General features: G+C 47.8%; 1 protein-coding gene across 3 annotated transcripts in view; it reads left to right on the top strand.

The window, feature by feature from the left end:
* The window catches only part of LOC119971602 (ETS homologous factor-like), a 75,243-nt gene that overhangs the window by 35,191 nt on the left and 21,857 nt on the right, over positions 1-18,195 (top strand). Inside the window, exons 4-7 of one of the 3 annotated variants that reach the window (XM_038807386.1) lie at positions 650-709; positions 10,942-11,004; positions 11,537-11,605; positions 17,620-17,676. In XM_038807386.1, the coding sequence (XP_038663314.1) occupies positions 650-709; positions 10,942-11,004; positions 11,537-11,605; positions 17,620-17,676 (249 nt within the window). The remainder of the gene's footprint in view (positions 1-649; positions 710-10,941; positions 11,005-11,536; positions 11,606-17,619; positions 17,677-18,195) is intronic. The other 2 variants (XM_038807387.1, XM_038807388.1) reach the window with 2 other exon arrangements.

The raw sequence follows: 18,195 nt of genomic DNA on the forward strand, positions 1-18,195 counted from the left end.
AGAAACACACACACTCATCCAGAAACACACACACACTCACCCAGAAACACTCACCCACATACACACCCACACAGCACCTGGCAGATGTGTTTTGGAGTGGTGGAATGCCACATCTTAGAGAAGGCCATTTGGCCCATGGTGGCCTTCTTTTTTTTCCATGAATTAATATTTGCAGCACCCAAAGTCAGAATAAGCCTTTTCTAGTGATTTTGAATATAAAATACTTGAAGCTTGACCTGGTTAATATCCTGCAGCCAGGGAAGGACGTTCATCATTGTGATGATTCTTGACCCAATGCGGAATATACAGAATATGAAATATGACAAAGTAATCAATATTTAATATGGTCATTCTGTTTGCACGTTTCATATAATCAGATGCCTGTGGCCTCTGGAGGGATGATTCGTATCCAATGAGTATAGGAAATGAAACAGTGTTGTTTTCTGGCATTGATCTTCTTTTCCTATCAAATGTGGAAAATCTCTGCTCAACGATATTAAACACAGCAATGATTTGGAACAGTTGATCACAATAATTTTAACATAGGACCAGTTGATGTTAGGACTAAGATCAGTGACATACTTCAAAACTTAATCATCTTTATCACAAAACTTAAACAAAAGGAAATCTTTCTTTATTTTACATTTAGGTACTTTTATCAATAGCGTGTTGTTCCCAGTCAACGTCATGGTTAAATCACAAGCACTTGGTAAGTATCCAGACTATCGTCCAAATTGTCTACAGTTATATCATTGCATCAAAATATAAAACGTTGTTCATGAAACAACAAACTGTCGCCCAAACACAACCATCTTCTAGATTCAAAAAGAGCAAGCTTCCCAACCCCCAGGCAGCAACCTCCCTAATCCCCACACAGCAACCTTCCCAATCCTGAGACAGCAACCTCCTCAATCCCCACATAACCTTCTCAATCCCCACACAACCGCCCCAATCCCCACACAACCTCCCCAATCTCCACACAACATCCTCAATCCCCACACAACCTCCCCAATCCCCACACGACCTCCTCAATTCCCACACAACTGCCCCAATCCCCACACAACCTCTCCAATCCCCACACAACCTCTCCAATCCCCACACAACCTCTCCAATCCCCACACAACCTCCTCAATCCCCACACAACCTCCTCAATCCCCACACAACCTCCTCAATCCCCACACAACCTCCTCAATCCCCACACAACTTCTCCAATCCCCACACAACCTCCTCAATCCCCACACATGCTCCTCAATCCCCACACAACCTCTCCAATCCCCACACAACCTCCTCAATCCCCACACAACCTCTCCAATCCCCACACAACATCCTCCTCAATCCCCACACAACCTCCTCAATCCCCACACAACATCCTCCTCAATCCCCACACAGCATCCTCAATCCCCACACAACCTCCTCCTCAATCCCCACACAACCGCCCCAATCCCCACACAACATCCTCCTCAATCCCCACACAACCTCTCCAATCCCCACACAACCTCATCAATCCCCACACAACCTCTCCAATCCCCACACAACCTCCTCAATCCCCACACAACATCCTCCTCAATCCCCACACAACCTCCTCAATCCTCAAACAACCTCTCCAATCCCTACACAATATCCTTCTCAATCCCCACACAACAACCTCCTCAATCCCCACACAACCTCCTCAATCCCCACACAACCTCCTCAGTCCCCACACAACATCTCCAATCCCCACACAACCTCTCCAATCCCCACACAACCTCCTCAATCCCCACATAACTTTCCCAATCCCCACACAACAACCTCCCTTGTCTCCAATAGCAGGTGGTGTGGTAATATTGTTGCAGGATTTATAATTAAAGACCCAGTGCACTGCTCTGGGGACCTGGGTTAAATCCCCACTGCGGCATAATGTCAAATTTGAATTAAATAGAAAATCTGGAATTAAATTCTAAAGGTGACTATGAAACTATTGTCTATTGTCATATTAACCTATCTGGTTCCCTGATGTCCTTTAGAGAAGGGAATCTGCCATCCTTACCTGGTCTGGCCTCTTTATGACTCCAGATCCACAGCAATGAGGTTGACTCTGAAATGCCTAAGAAAGCCACTCATTTTAAGGGCAATGAGGGATGGCCAATAAATGCTGGTCTAACCAATGATGTCCATATTCCATACATCTTTCTCCACAAATCCCCACACAACAATCTTTCCAACCCACATATAACCATCCAACTTGTGTTCTCTGACTGTTATCACACTCTGGCCATCAGGGCCGCACGGTAGCATAGTGGTTAGCACAATTGCTTCACAGCTCCAGGGTCCCAGGTTCGATTTTGGCTTGGGTCACTGTCTGTGCGGAGTCTGCACATCCTCCCCTTGTCTGCGTGGTTTTCCTCCGGGTGCTCCGGTTCCTCCCACAGTCCAAAGATGTGCAGGTTAGGTGGATTGGCCAAGATAAATTGCCCTTAGTGTCCAAAATTGCCCTTAGTGTTGGGTGGGGTTACTGGGTTATGGGGATAGGGTGGAGGTGTTGACCTTGGGTAGGGTGCTCTTTCCAAGAGCCGGTGCAGACTCGATAGGCCGAATGGCCTCCTTCTGCACTGTAAATTCTATTATTCTATGATAATCACTAGCTTGTCAAAAGTTCGAATAGATGTTGTCGCTAGGCCTCCTGAGAACAGCAAAAGAGCAGTAAAAGCACTCGTTCCTGGATTAGTGAGCTGTTGAAAAGGCAATGTTATTTTAATGGTAGATGTTAATTTGCATATATTAGGCAGAGTAGCTCAAGTCAGATAGGTAGTGAATTTCTTGAGTGCATTCAATGTAATTTACTGGAGCAAAATGTTCTACAACCAAAATGATAGCAGGGTATATAAATTTAGTAATAAGTAATGAGCCAGGCTTAATTAATAATCTTAACAGTGACGAAACACTTACCTATCACCGATCATAATATCATTGAATTCAACATTAGGTTTGAAAAGCAGGAGCTTCACATATTTACTAAGCTCCTAGATTTGGTAATACTAACTTCAGTGGGATAGAACAGAGATGACAACAGAAAGCTGGTCAAAACTGTTATCAGGTCAACTACAAACAAACAGAGGGAGGCTCAATACAAATACAGGAACAGTATACAAGTACAGGAACAGTACAGAACTTAGCAAATAAAATAGCTACGTCAAAAGTGGTAAAAGGTCACATAATAATCTTCATTATTGTAGGCTTACATTAACCATGCAATGAAGTTACTGTGAAAATCCCCTAGTCGCCACACTCCGGCGTCTGTTTGGGTACACAGAGGAAGAATTCAGAATGTCCAATTCACCTAACAAGCACGTCTTTATTGTGGGAAGAAACCGGAGCACCCAGAGTAAACCCACGCAGGCACGGGGAGAACGTACAGACTCCACACAGACAGTGACCCAAGCCGGGAACCGAACCTGGGACACTGGTGCTGTGAAACAATAGTGCTAACCACTGTGCTACCATGCCGCTCCGTAAAAGAAAAAAGCATCTAAAAATGAAAAGAATAGTGTAGATCCAGGCTACTAGGATGTTGAGAACAACAATGGAAGACTAAAAGGGACATTACGAGTTGCAAAAAGGATTACAAAAAGGAACTTGCGAGGGATATCAAGATTAACACAAAAGATTTTACAATAAAATGATAAAGGATAGTTACGGTTATATGATCTCTTTAACAAACAGATTTGGGTGACATTGCAATTGAAATATGGCAGACTTGATGAATGATTACTTTGTGTTGATATTCAAAGTAGAAGAGGATAATATATTCATTCCAGGGAAATTATTAATGAATCAAGAACTGGAACTTATTAAAGATAACGTAAGCAAGAAAACAGTGTCAGAACAAATAGTGACTGACAAATCCCCAGGAGCAATTGGTTTCTCACCCAGGGTTTCAAAATAAATTGCAGATGTTTTAGCCAAAATCTTCCAAAGCTCTCTATTCAGAAATCGTCCCTCTAGATTGGAAAATGGAAAATTTAACTCCATTATTTACGAAAAATTAGATTGAAAAACCAGGATATTACAGACGTTTTAGTCTCATCTGTTGTGAGGAAGTAACAGGAATCTATAATTAGGAGTGACTGGTGAAAGGTGAGCTGATTATAATGATCAAACATGGATTTGTGAAGGGTATTCCACCTCCAACAAAGCGAATATACCTTTTTGAGAAAGTGCCTGATTTAGTGGGCAAGGAAATGTGTTGGATGTATTTTATATTGCTTCCAAGAGACATTTGATAGGTTCAACATAAAAGGATGTTAACTTAAAGTTAAAGGGCCCGATTCTCCACCCCCCACGCCGGGTCGGAGAATAGCGGGAGGGCCTTCCCGACATTTTTCCCGCCCTCCTGCTATTCTCCCCCCCACCCCCCCCCCCCAACTCCCGACACGAATCACTGCCGCCGTTTTTTTACGGCCGGCAGAGATTCACAGCTGTTCGATGGGCCGAAGTCCCAGCCCTTTACGCTGTTTTTACGAACGGCAAACACACCTGGTCTGGCCGTTCGTAAAAACGGCGGGAACAACTCGCTTTTTATAACCATGGCACCGATTGGCACGGCAGTACCACGGCCGTGCCAAGGGTGCCATGGGCCTGCGATCGGTGGGCACCGATCGCGGGCAGCGGGCCCGATGCCCGCGCACTATTTGTCCTTCTGCCGCCCCGCAGTATCCATTCGCGGGGCGGCTGAGGGGCATCCCGGCCTGCGCATGCGCGGGTTTCGCGCAAATACGCGATGACGTCATCCGCGCATGCGCGGGTTGGAGTCTTCCAATCCGCGCATGCGCGGCTGACGTCATATGACGCGTCAGCCGGCGCTAACTCCGGCAAGCGGGCTTAACGAAATTCGTCAATCCGTGATGCCGGAGCTTGCGACGTCGGGCTGCTAGCCCCGACCGGGGACCAGAATCGGTTCCCAGTCGGGAAGGGGCGCGCTGGCGTCAAACCCGCCTGGGTTTGACGCCAGCCTTACGATTTCTCCCGTTTTGGGAGAATCGCGCCCACAGTTCATGAAACTGAAACTGACCTGGTTTAGGACACAGGCTCAGTAGTACACACCTGAGAGGGGTCTTTACAGATTCTACTGCCTTGGAGCCTTTTGCCATCACAAAGAGTAGTCCCTGGTCGGTCCAATTTCCAAATGTCTTCTTTTATTGCAGATTACATAAGATTGCCCAGCACATATTTTAATTCTTCAGCTCTTACTGAATTCAATCTCTCACTCGCTGAGCATTCCTCAACTTCCACCGACCCTCTCTCAACTCTTACCTTCTGACTGAAGCTTCACCTCACTTGTCATTTCACCTCTTCACCTCTTCTCCTTTTTGCCATTCCCCCACCCCAATCTAGCATAAAGCTAGACAATGGAGTTCAAAGAGATTTGGGGGTTTATGACCCAGATCCCAAGTGATCAGGGTATAAAAAAATAATCAAAAGAGCTTGTGGAATGTTAATCTTTATACATGGAGGTCTAGAATATAAAGGAGAGAAAGTTTGCTACAGTTATACAAAACCCTGGTTGGACCTCATCTGGAGTTCTGTACGCAGATCTAGATGACAACCTTTAGAAAGGATAGGGTGAAATCCCCCCTTGGCATGTTCTGTGGCGATGGAGACAGCCCTCCATTGGACGGTGATGGGATCATCCTGCTGCTGGCAATGTGATTTCCTGTTACAGGAACATAAGAATTAGGACGACAATGAGGCAATTCAGTCCTTCGAGCCTGCTCCGCCATTTAATCAGATCATGGCTGATCTCTTCCTGGTCTCAAATACACCTCCCCAACTGTTCCCCATATTCCTCTAACCTGTTTTTTTAAATCAGAAATATATCTATCTCCTTCATGAAACCATATAATAACTTGGATTTCACCACACTATGAGGCAGCGAGTTCCACAAATTCACCACCCTCTGCGAGAGGTAGTGCCTCCTCATCTCAGTTCTAAATCAACTCCTCTCAACCTATATCTGTGACCACTTGTTCTAGATTGCACTACAAGTGGGAGCAATTGGTCTACCTTTACTTTATCAGTCCCTTTTAGTATTTTATATACCTCGATCAGATTCCCCTCTCATCCTTCTAAACTCCAGCAAGTGTAAGCCCAAACTGTTTAATCTGTCCTCTTACGTCAATCCTTTCATCCCTGGAATCAATCTGGTGAACCTCCTCTAAACTGTCTCCAATGCTACCACATCCTCCCTCAAATAGGAAAACTAAAACTGGACAAAATACTCCAGGGGCAAATACACCAGGGGCTGGTTTAGCTCACTTGGCTAAATCGCTGGCTTTTAAAGCAGACCAAGCAGGCCAGCAGCACGGTTCGATTCCCGTACCAGCCTCCCCGGACAGGCGCAGGAATGTGGCGACTAGGGGCTTTTCACAGTAACTTCATTGAAGCCTACTCGTGACAATAAGCGATTTTCATTTCATTTTTTTCATTCAGATATGCTCTCATTGACACCTATACAACTGCAGCAACACTTTTCTACTTTTATACTCCAGTCCTTTTGCAATAAAAGCTAACATTCCATTTACCTTTTTAATTACATACTGTACCTGCATACTGACTTTCTGCGATTCATGAACAAAGACACCCAGATCCCTCTGCACAGACGCATTTTGAATCTGCTTTCTATTTAGTCAATAATTTGCCTTTCTACAGGGGCGGCATGGTAGCACAGTGGACAGTGGTTAGCACTGTTGCTTCACAGCCCAGGGTCCAGGTTCGTTTCCCAGCTTGGGTCACTGTCTGTGTAGAGTCTGCATGTTCTCCCCGTGTCCGTGTGGGTTTCCTCCAGGTATTCTGGTTTCCTTCAACAAGTCCCGAAACACGTGCTTGTTCGGTGAATTGGACATTCTGCCATTCTGAATTTGCTCTCAATGTACCGAACAGGTGCCGGAGAGTGGTGCCTATGGAATTTTCACAGTAACTCCATTCCAGTATCAATGTAAACTCTTGTGACACTAATAAGATTATTATTATTATTTTGACCAAAATGGATAATCTCACACTTATCTGCATTAAAAACCATCTGCCAAATGTTGGCCCAATCTCCGAGCCTATCTATATCCGATCTTTATCTCCTCTTCACTGTCTGCTTTCACACCTATTTTAGTGCCATCCACAAATGTTGCTATGTCCTTGCTTATAGATCATTTATATAGATTATAAACAGTTGAAGTCTGAGAATTGACCTCTGCGTCACCCCACTAATTACAGTTTGCCAGCCAGAGGAGGACCCCTTTATCCCGGCCCACTGCGTTCTCGCATCCTCCGCCGGTGTTGCTTGCACCCTCCGCCATCGGGAATGGCCAGAAAATGTTGGTCGATATATTAACCATGGAACAGGAATGGCATAAATTTACTAATGTTCAAAGGGCTCCAAATGTTAGATTACATGGAGAAATGATTTAAATTGGGTTTGCAGTTCCTAGAATACACAGGTTAAGGGTGATTTACTGAGGGTTTTAGAATTTTGAAATAAATTGATAATGTTACAGTGTTTTCGATTGATGGATGAGTCTCCGACAATGGGACATAGCCCTGCAATCAGAGCCAGCCCATCCAAGAGAGAAGTTAGGAAACATGGTCAGCATGGTGGCACAGTGGTTAGCACTGCTGCCTCACAACACCACGGACCTGGATTAAATTCTGAGCTTGAGTCTGTACGGAGTTTGCCCGTTCTCTCTGTGTCTGCGTGGGTTTCCTCCGGGTGCTCTGGTTTCCTCCCACAGTCCAAAGATGTGCAGGTTGGGTGGATTGGCCATGCCAAAATTGCCCCTTAGTGTCCAAAAGGTTAGATGGGTTTAGGGATTATGGGGAAAGGGCGGGAGGTAAGCCTGGGTAGAGTGCTCTTTCGGTAGGTCGGTGCAGATTTGATGGGCCAAATGGTCTCCTTCTGCACTGTAGGATTCTATAAAACATGCCTACACCAGGCTTGGTACACAGAACTCTCTTCCAGCAGTAGGATCTAGATCAATTTTCAGTCTAATGATAGATTTCTGCTAGCCAGGGATACAATAATAATCTTCATTGTCACAAGTAGGCTTACATTAACACTGCAATGAAGTTACTGTGAAAATCCCCTAGTCTCTACATTCCAGCGCCTGTTCGGGTACACCGAGGAGAATTCAGAATGTCCAAATTACCTAACAGTTTGTTTTCCGGGACTTGTGGGAGGAAACCGGAGCACCCGGAGGAAATACATGCAGACACAGGGAGAATGTGCAGACTCTACACAAACAGTGACCCAAGCCGGGAATCGAACCTGAAACCCTGGTAATGTGAAGCAACAGTGCTAACCACTCTACTACCATCCCGCCAAATAAATATAGAAAGATATAGATATATAGATACAGAAAGGATATGGAACCAAAGAGGGGGAATGGAGTTGAGATATAGATGAGCTATGATCTGTATGACAGAACAGGTTGGAGGGGCTGAATGGTCTCCTCCTGATCCGATCAGGTTATCAAGGTTCTATACACTGAGCATTATTAGACATTCAGATTTCTATTTCTGATCCTACTATTATCATGTACAGCTTTCACCTCTCCAACTTGATCGGCAATAACATTTGGATAAATGCCAAGAAGCAACTGCTCGTCACTATTGCTAATCCTGCAACACCAACAAAACTCAGCAAGTTGATTGTTGCACAAGCGACAATTATTTGCTGCTCTTGGCTTCTGAATTCAGCTCACTATATGAATATTCACACTGTTTGATTCATTCATACTGCACGCCAGAAATCCACAAAGGTGAATGTAGATGCGAACTTTCAGCCCATATCATAACAGTCCCCTCTCCCATAACCACATCCAGCTGTCTCTTAGCTTATACTAGATTTTCCTTTCTTTACTCCTTCTAGAAGTCAATCCTATGTGCTGCTCACCTCTCAATATTCACAGAATCACAGGTCACCCCTCAGTCTTCTCTGCTCCAGTGAAAACAACCCAAGACTATCCAACCTTACTTCATAACTAAAATCCCAGGCAACATCCGTGTGAATCACCTCTGCACCCCCTCCAGTGCAATCGCATTCTTCCTATAATGTGGCGACCAGAACTGCACACAATACTCCAGCTGTGGCTTCACCAATGTTCTATACAACTCCAACTTGACCTCCCTGCTTTTGTAATCTACGCCTTGATTGATAAAGGCAAATGTCCTATATTAGTTTAAACTCCTCCCAATGGCACTAACAAACCCACCAGCAAGGATGTTAGTCCCACTCTGGTTCAGAATGTAGACCGTCCTGCTTGTACGGGTACTATCTTCCCCAGAAATAGTCCCAGTGGTCCGGCCATCCAAAACCCCCCCTCCTGCACCACCTCTTTAGCCACACATTCATCTGTGCTATTCTCCTATTTCTATACCCGCTCGCTCGTGGCACTGGGAGTAATCCAGAGATTACAACCCGAGAGGTCCTGATTTTTAGCCTAGCTCCCTGAATTTCTGATGCATGACCTCATCCCTCCTTCTACCTATGTCATTGGTACCAACATGCACCATGACCTCTGCCGTATCACCCTCCCCCTTCAGGATGCCCTGCAGCCGTTCAGTGACATCCCGGACCCTTTCACCAGGGAGGCAACACACCATCCTGGGGTCTTTTTCACGATCACAAAATAGCCTATTTGCGCCCCTGACTATGGAGTCCCCGATGACTGTTGCCTTTCTGCGCTTTGACCCTCCCTGCTGAAAAGTAGAGCCAGTCGTGGTGCCACTGCTTTGGCCGCTGCTATTGTTTTCACCCGTTAGGCCAACCCTCCAACAGTACCCAAAACGGTATACTTGTTAGAGAGGGAGACAGCCACAAGGGATTCCTGCACTGACTGCCTACCCTTTCTAACGATCACCCATCTGTCGCTGTACTTCATGCATGCTGGGTGTCAGCTACAAACATTGTTGTACCAATTCTCCAATCTTAGCTCTTTCCAAAAGCATGATGTGGAGATGCCGGCGTTGGACTGGGGTGAGCACAGTAAGAAGTCTTACAACACCAGGTTAAAGTCCAACAGGTTCGTTTCAAACACTTGCTTAAAGACCAACTAGGTTAAAGTCCAACATGTTTATTTCAAACACTAGCTTTCGGAGCACTTTCGGTTCACCTGAGGACGGAGCAGTGCTCCGAAAGCCAGTGCTTGAATCAAACATGTTGGACTTTAACCTGGTGTTGTAAGACTGCTTACTTTCCAAAAGCAGTTCAACAATGGACCAGTGGGATTGCAGAATCTACTCTTTTCTGTGAAGAATATCTGAAAAACAAATCAAAGTTTGATTATTTTTGGTTTGAACTTGCACTCACTTTCACTATAGAATTAACATTCTTATATAGCTCTGTGATACGATCTTACTGGGTCCCTCTCAAAGCTAAGAAGTTTAATTTACTCCAGTGTTGCTTCAAAATTCAGCCCCCAGACATAAAGGATGAGTCTAGGCTTTAAATATCTCACTGCTGGCTTAATATATTCATGAAATATTGAAGTTGCAGTTAAACTAGAACACTTACAGTTTGGTACTTCTCTTTCTTTTTTTTTTGCCTATTTAGTACAACTTCCTATTTGTCTTCCTCTATCTGTTTAAAAATAATAAAAACTTTAAACTCTTAAAATAGGGCCCAATGCAACACCGCAATGCAGTGCTACTTAATACCACACAACATATCGTAATGCTGTACTGTGCAGTGTAACCTGCTCAAAGCACGGCAGCTTAACGTCTATGTCTGACGTAACGTGTGAATGCTTTCCTGTGAATATTTGAGTAACATGATTTATAGTGAAAATGCATGACATTTCCTCACAGCACCCAATAATAAGACTGTAAGCAAACAAATATCAAATCTAAGAACAGGACATTGGATCACAACATGTACTGTTTGTTCCTTCATCAATAACTTCTTTGGGCTTTTTTCAGATTTGTCAACTGTCAGCAATGTATGGAAGGAAGATGAATATTTGTTTGATAATAACTATGAAGGTATGACCTTATTTCTATTTGGAGAGCATATTCTTCACATTCTTTACTGGGCCTGTACTCGTTGGAATTTAGAAGGATGAGGGGGGATCTTATAGAAACATATAAAATTATGAAGGGAATAGATAGGATAGATGCGGATAGGTTGTTTCCACTGGCGGGTGAAAGCAGAACTAGGGGACATAGCCTCAAAATAAGGGGAAGTAGATTTAGGACTGAGTTTAGGAGGAACTTCTTCACCCAAAGGGTTGTGAATCTATGGAATTCCTTGCCCAATGAAGCAGTTGAGGCTCCTTCATTAAATGTTTTTAAGATAGAGATAGATAGTTTTTTGAAGAATAAAGGGATGAAGGGTTATGGTGTTCGGGCCGGGAAGTGGAGCTGAGTCCACAAACGATCAGCCATGATCCCATTGAATGGCGGAGCAGGCACGAGGGGCCAGGTGGCCTACTCCTGCTCCTAGTTCTTATGTTCTTATGTTCATCCTGTGTGGCTTGGAACACGCATTGAAATCCTGTGAAAACTCTTTTTTTAGATGGTGCTGATGGTAGAGAGGTGAGAAGGACAGAGATTGCAGGAAAGTCTGACCCTGAGGATGCTTCAGGTAATACCCCTTTGATTTGCTAATTTGTTTGTGAAATCTTTTCTGCATCTCCAAGAAGTGGCTTTGACATAAGGGGCATATATGAATAATTAATACCAGAGCCAGGCTCAAAGTGGTCAGGAATGATGTGGCTTGGATTGGGAATTAAAGGACCAAAGGAAATGGACCCTGGAATAATATCATTGGATAAGAGCCAGCTTTTGTTTTAATTTAACTGTAAGACTTCAGTCAATGTCTATTACAGACTAAGTTGGGAGAGATGATCAAAAAGGGACTTGCAGCTCTAGCTACCTACAAAACCACATGGGTACCAGGGTATTTTCACAAGTTTCACAGACTGCTTGTCCACAATAAGCAGAAAATCATTTTTCTTAGCAAAGGGCAGTGGTCATCAGTCACGCTCACGAGCAAACACTGGTACTTAACCTCCAATTGACTGCGCACCTTATCTCTTCATGTTTTTATTTTAATTTTATTCCTCTCTCAGAGTTATAAAACCAATGCGCAGAGTGAACAAGGCAAGAACCTAATCTATCCCTTGCCTGCTCCAAAAATCAATTCAAATTCAACTTGAATCTAATTCATGGTCCTACAAAGGAGCGTACTGGATCCAAGCTGACGAGAACAGGCAATATGCCTGATCGCACACATTCATCCTACACTTGATTGTCTCTCAGTTGAAGTTTATCTTCTGTCTTCTCTTCATCTTATTGATGATGATGCATACTTTAAAATAAATCATTAATTTATACACCGTTTTCAGAATGGCTGTGTGCCATATTAGGTAAAACCCCATTTCTGGCCATCTGATTGATGAATCATTACCTAACTGCCTTTCCACGATAGTACCTTTAGCCTGATTTAAGGGATTGTCATTGAGGGAGGGGTTCCAGATTTGTGGCATCCTTGCTCTTTATTCATCAACACTGACCACCTAACAGGATTAATATACACTTGTCCATTTCACAGCTATTTGGCTAGACTGCCACAGATTAAAAAGCCAACGGCAGCGCAGTGGTTATCACTGCTCCCTCATGGCGCCAAGGACTCGGATTCAATCCCAGCACCGGGTCATTGTCCATGTGGAGTTTGCAAAATCTCCCTGTGTATACTTGGGTCTCACCCCCACAACCCAAAAAGATGTGCAGGACAGGTGGATTGGCCACACAAAATTGTCCCTGGATAAAAAATAAATACATAATTTTAAAAAGATAAAAAGCTAACAGCCTCTCTGGTGTCATCCGTATCCAAATGACGTTTAAATAATGGGGTGGAATTCTCCATTTCAGAGGTAAGTGTTGACGCTGGGACTTATACAACGATAAAATTGGCGCCGGTCCCAGATCAATTCATGAACAGTTAATGGGCCAGCACCGGCACCACGTGAAACACCAGCGATTCCAATCATAAACGGTATCTGATTCGCCAGAGTCGGGATTGACACTCGAGAGGCTGACAAGCTGCGGCTACATATTAGCACCTCACTCCCCACCCACACTCATCCCAGCCAACAAGATGGCAGCATGGAGAGCGGTACCCAATTGTGCAGTGGCAGAGCTCGAGACCCTGTTGGACACCTTGGAGGTGAGGTGGGCCACCCTGTACCCTGGCGTGGGAAGAAGGCTGCCACCCGCCGCCGTACACCGGGACTGGGTACTGGCGGCAGATGCCATGAGCCCCATGGGCCCTACTGTCAGGGCTGGGCAGCAGTGCAGGAAGAAGCTGCATGACCTCCTCAGTGCAACGAGGGTGAGTAGGCATCACCGTGCCCCTGGCACTAACCCCCCATCGCACACACCTGTAACTACCCCCTCACCCCCCTCCCCCACCCCGGAGGGGCAACCAGGCCCTGAAAGTGTGCACACTCCCCACCCTGCAGTACATGCCAGCACCCATACCGGGTGCCATGCCCTGGCCACAGAGGCCACCAGCTGTCCACCCCCTGTGCTGCACGCGTCCAACTGCCTAATAATTTGCCCTTTCTGCCCCACCCCCCCTCCAAAGAAGGGGTCATATAAAAACTGGGAGAGAGGGAAGACCGGAGGGGGTCCGCTGGATCTACGGCACCTCACCGGAGCGGCAGGTACTGGACCTGGTTGGTGGGCCTGGATGCAGAGCAGCCATCAAGGTGGAGGTTGGCATCAGGTGAGCAAGTGAGCCCACTCTGAGTTGTGGTTCTCCATGGCATGTGTGGCACAAACCCCACACATCCCTCTCACTACCCCCACACCATCCCAATGCATGATCCAATCATGTGTCATGAATTGTGTGTTGCAGGATCAGCTGGCGATGAGGGGGAGCCTTCTGGTGTCCCCCACCACCAACCCCAACCCCAAGCAGATACCAGTGACGACAAGGCAATGGACAGCAATGAGAGCCCCAAACCACAGTCTGAGACACCCCGGAGCATCATTCTGGGGACAACACTGATCTCTCGACACAGCTGTCTCCAAAATCCTCCACCATCCCAGAGACACTCACCTCGGGTGGACATGTTAATGAAGAGGCTCCTGAAGCACTATCTGGTGCGCACCACACATGTGCTGTGGCATATCAGGTGGGGGGGGGGGAAACAGTCCAACCGCAGGGACTAACTGCCGTCTGGATGGTATTCGGGCTTTTGGAAAGGGCGGTCCCATCATAGTGGAGATGCAGGAGCAGAGCCAGGGACTACATCAGGGGGTGTCAGCAACCATTTAGCACCTGCAGGTGCAGTTGGAGGAGTCCAACCTCCTTCAGTGGCGGGTGGCAGTGTCAACGATATGTGCCACCCAAGCCATGGGTCAGGATGTCGAAGACCAGGGGCTCTCTGTGCGGGTGTTGGCCAAGGCACAGTCAGGGATGCAGCGCCGGCCCTAGGGTTGCTGGCACCCCGGGCAAGCTGAACTTCGGCGCCCTTGGGGGGGCGGGGCCGAGGGGGGTCGGGGCGGGGGGGGGGGCGAGGGGGGGGCGGGGGCGGGGGGGGGCGAGGGGGGGGGGCGGGGCGGGGGGGCCGTGGGGGGGGGGCGGGGGGCGGGACCGAGGGGGGGGGCGGACCGAGGGGGGGGAGCGGACCGAGCGGGGGGACCGCCCTGGGGGAGGGCGGCCACCGCGCATGCGCTGGTTGGCACCTGCCCAACTGCGCATGCGCGGGACCTGAGTCTCTGGCGCCCCCTAGCACATGGCGCCCCGGGCGACTGCTCGAGTTGCCGGTGCCTTGAGCCGGCCCTGCAGGGATGCCCCGTCACAGGCAGGCTTCCCCACATCCTTCTCATTGGATGAGGTCTGCCGTTCATCCCCCTCCTCCAGCACATTGTCCTTCTGCTGTGCGATGTTGTGGAGGATGCAGCAGGCCACCATGATGTAGGAGACTCTCCACGCGCTATACTGGAGGGCCCTTCCAGAGCAGTCCAGGCCCCTGAACTGCACCTTTAGGATGCCATAAGCACCGCTGGATCACACCCCTGGTCGCTGCATGGCCATTGTTGTAGCGGGTCTCCACATCGCTCTGTAGCCTCCGGATAGACGTCATCAGCCAAAAGCCAACCACTCACCTGGGGTTGCACCTCGTAGGTGTCAGGAACCAACGATTGTGCCAGAATGAAGGTGCTGTGCACACTGTCCGTGTATCAGGCACAGACATGCATGATGTACATCTCATGGTCACACACCAGCTGCACATTCATCGAGTGGAACCTCTTTAGGTTTGTGAAGAGCGGCCTGTTCTGGGCCAGTGCTCGTAGGGTGACATGCATCCCGTTAATCACTCCCTGTACTCGGCACATCCCGGCGATGGCAGCCCCACCACACAGGCATCTGGTGGTCTCGGTCCACATTGAATTTGATATATTGTGCCCACCGGGCATACAGGGCTTCCAGACAGGTCCCCACCAGGCACCTGGAAAGACCCCGTGGTGCAAAGATTCAGGGCGACTGGCACCTTGACAGCCACGAGGAGCGGGTGTGCTCCTCCGAACCTTCCGTGGTTCCAGGTGCGCCATGATCCTGCAGATATGCCTCACAAACCCCTGCTCAGCCGGAGTCTTCAGTGACATGCCCAGTCTGGCAGGTCCTCGAAGGACAGACGCTGCTGGTATACATGATGCCTGATGCGGCGCTTCCTTCGGACATCCTCCTTGGCCTGTTGGGTGGCTGGCTCTCCATCATCACCATCTGGCCCCTGTTCCTCTGGGGCAGGCTCTGTCGCTACAGAGTCCTCCCTAAGCAGCTCCTGATCGTACAGCCTCCGTGCATCCCCCAGGGCTGTGAAGGCCAGGATGAAGGCCACCATTTCTGGTTGGATTCTGATAGCCATTGCTGCAGGGGGTGAAAGGCAAACATATTACCATGGTGCGAACCCCCGTGCCCAACCAGGTCCAATGGGCTGCACGGTGGCCCCAGCCTGCACTGTAGCCCCTGCCCCTGTGTGTCGCCCTTCCTCCTCCCGCATCCTCACGCCAACCACTGGCCATTACCCAGGAACGCTGCCCTCCGCACCGCACTCCTGGCCCCATCTGTGCCTGGCACCACAAAAACCTCTGTCCCTGGCACCCATCCCTGCTGGCAGAGACCCATCCCTGTCAGCAGGGGCGCCAGTGGCTGGCCCTATCCATGCCAGCGGTAAGCTCCACGACCCCGTCCGGCACCCACTTTTAGGGGCTATTGTTGGCGTTGCCCTTGGATGGGTCACGTGATTCCCCACCAGCGGGTGGTGCGGCTCCCAGGGCTTTTCGGGAGGGGCGGGGGGAGTTGGTGGAGCGGAGGGGGGTGGTGTGTGGGATGGTGGGGTGCATGGTGGAGGATGGAGTACTGGGGTGATGGTGTGGGGGCACGCATACTGCCAGTGTCACTTTGTGCAACCACGGGCCATAATGGGCGGTCAGTGTGCAGCAAGGTGGCTGCCTTGCTGGCCAAGGCAATGGCAGTCTGTGCCTGGACACCCCGACCCATCCCCTGATCACCCCCTGTCACCCCCTGCTACCTCCCCTCCCGCTGCCCCTGCTCCCCGCCAGCCCCGACGGCCCCCCATACAGTCCACGGTCGTGCCTCTGCATGTCCTATCTCCTCTCGCTCCCTCATCAGCCACGACGCCTCTTTCCCGATTTTTAAAACCACAAGTGATATTCGCCGTCAGTAATTCCTCCCGGTGGAGGCGGAGCATCAAGGTGGCCCCGGAGAATACCGGTCAGGCCCCTTAATGGTATGCCTACTGCGTTTATTGTATATATGGAGTAGAACGCATTGATGCCACTGTCGAGGTACCGGAGCATGGCAGGTTTTCACCTCACGCGTGATTGCCCGCCAAATCTCGTTTCAGGATTCCGGCGTCGCTAGATGGAGAATCCTGCCCAGGATCTTTACATTGTCTGAATTCATCCTTTTTATCACTTCTCAACATGTCAGCCTTGTAAAGAACTGTAGCTAACCTTTAACTGATCTTATCCATCATGCTCTTCTGGTCATGTTACACCAAGAATATAACATTAAGCAATATATTTAATGATATGATAACTAATAATAATCTTTATTGGCGTCACAAGTAAGCTTACATTAACACTGCAATGAAGTTACTGTGAAAATCCCCTAAGTCCTAATGGTATAACAAAATAGTATCAATCTTACAGGACATGAGTAGTGTTAGGGTGCAGAGGTCCCAAAAAGATGGCGGTGTGAGGAGTGTGAGGAGACACAAGGAAGCCTCCTCCTTCCTTCTCCTCAAATCAAAATCACATGTATTTTGGCTCTGCATCCAGCTAGGTTTCTCTGGCACATTTGACACAGAGTAGGCCTCATCCTGTGTCATTATGAAAGTCGTAATGACGATATCATTAAAATTAGGCCTGGGGCTTGCCTGGAGGAAGAACCTCAAGGTCAAAGTCAGTGAAGATAAGGTGTTGCTGGGTAGGAGCAGCCCTGGGCCCTTGTCAACTCCACATGAATTATTCACAATAATGAGGCAGGAATTACTGCATTCTTGATTTGAAAAATAATTAAATGTACCCCCAGCAATGACTGTGCTGCTATTTTCCTCTTAGACTCCCAAGATAAGAAAGAGTGTGTCCAGTCCCAGAGATCGAATGGAAAAAAGTATAGTAAGTAAATGCCATATTCACTCTTAAGGTAGAATCATGCCATTGTGAAAATGTCCAGTTCCTAAGTGGGTTCATCAGACTGGGCACATCGTGATAGAAAGAATATGGGAAATCGATGGGTCTTCTCTCCTGAGACAATGTCAGGCAGTCTCCTTGCAATGATTTCAGCATTAGTACTGGCACCATACCACTCAGGGACTGTGTATCAGTGTGCTGCTGTAGACTCATCAAGAATGCCTGGCTTAGGAAATGAACTGTTCATCATTACCGACCCATTCTGGCCAGCCTCACCCCATCCAGAAATTTGTTGTCACCCCAAACTCTGCTCTGCGTCTCCTAACTTTCACCAGGTCCTGCTCCCCCATTGTCCATCCCTGTGCTCGCTGACTTACATTGGCTGCCAGTCTGGCAACGTCTCCATTTTAAAATTCTCATCCTGATTTTGAACCTCCCTCCATGGCCTTGCCCCAGCCTAAAACTATAATCTCCTCCAGCTTTACAAATGCTAGTGTTAAACCA

The sequence above is a fragment of the Scyliorhinus canicula genome, chromosome 9, assembly GCF_902713615.1.
Source record: "Scyliorhinus canicula chromosome 9, sScyCan1.1, whole genome shotgun sequence".
Classification (NCBI taxonomy): Eukaryota; Metazoa; Chordata; class Chondrichthyes; order Carcharhiniformes; family Scyliorhinidae; genus Scyliorhinus; species Scyliorhinus canicula.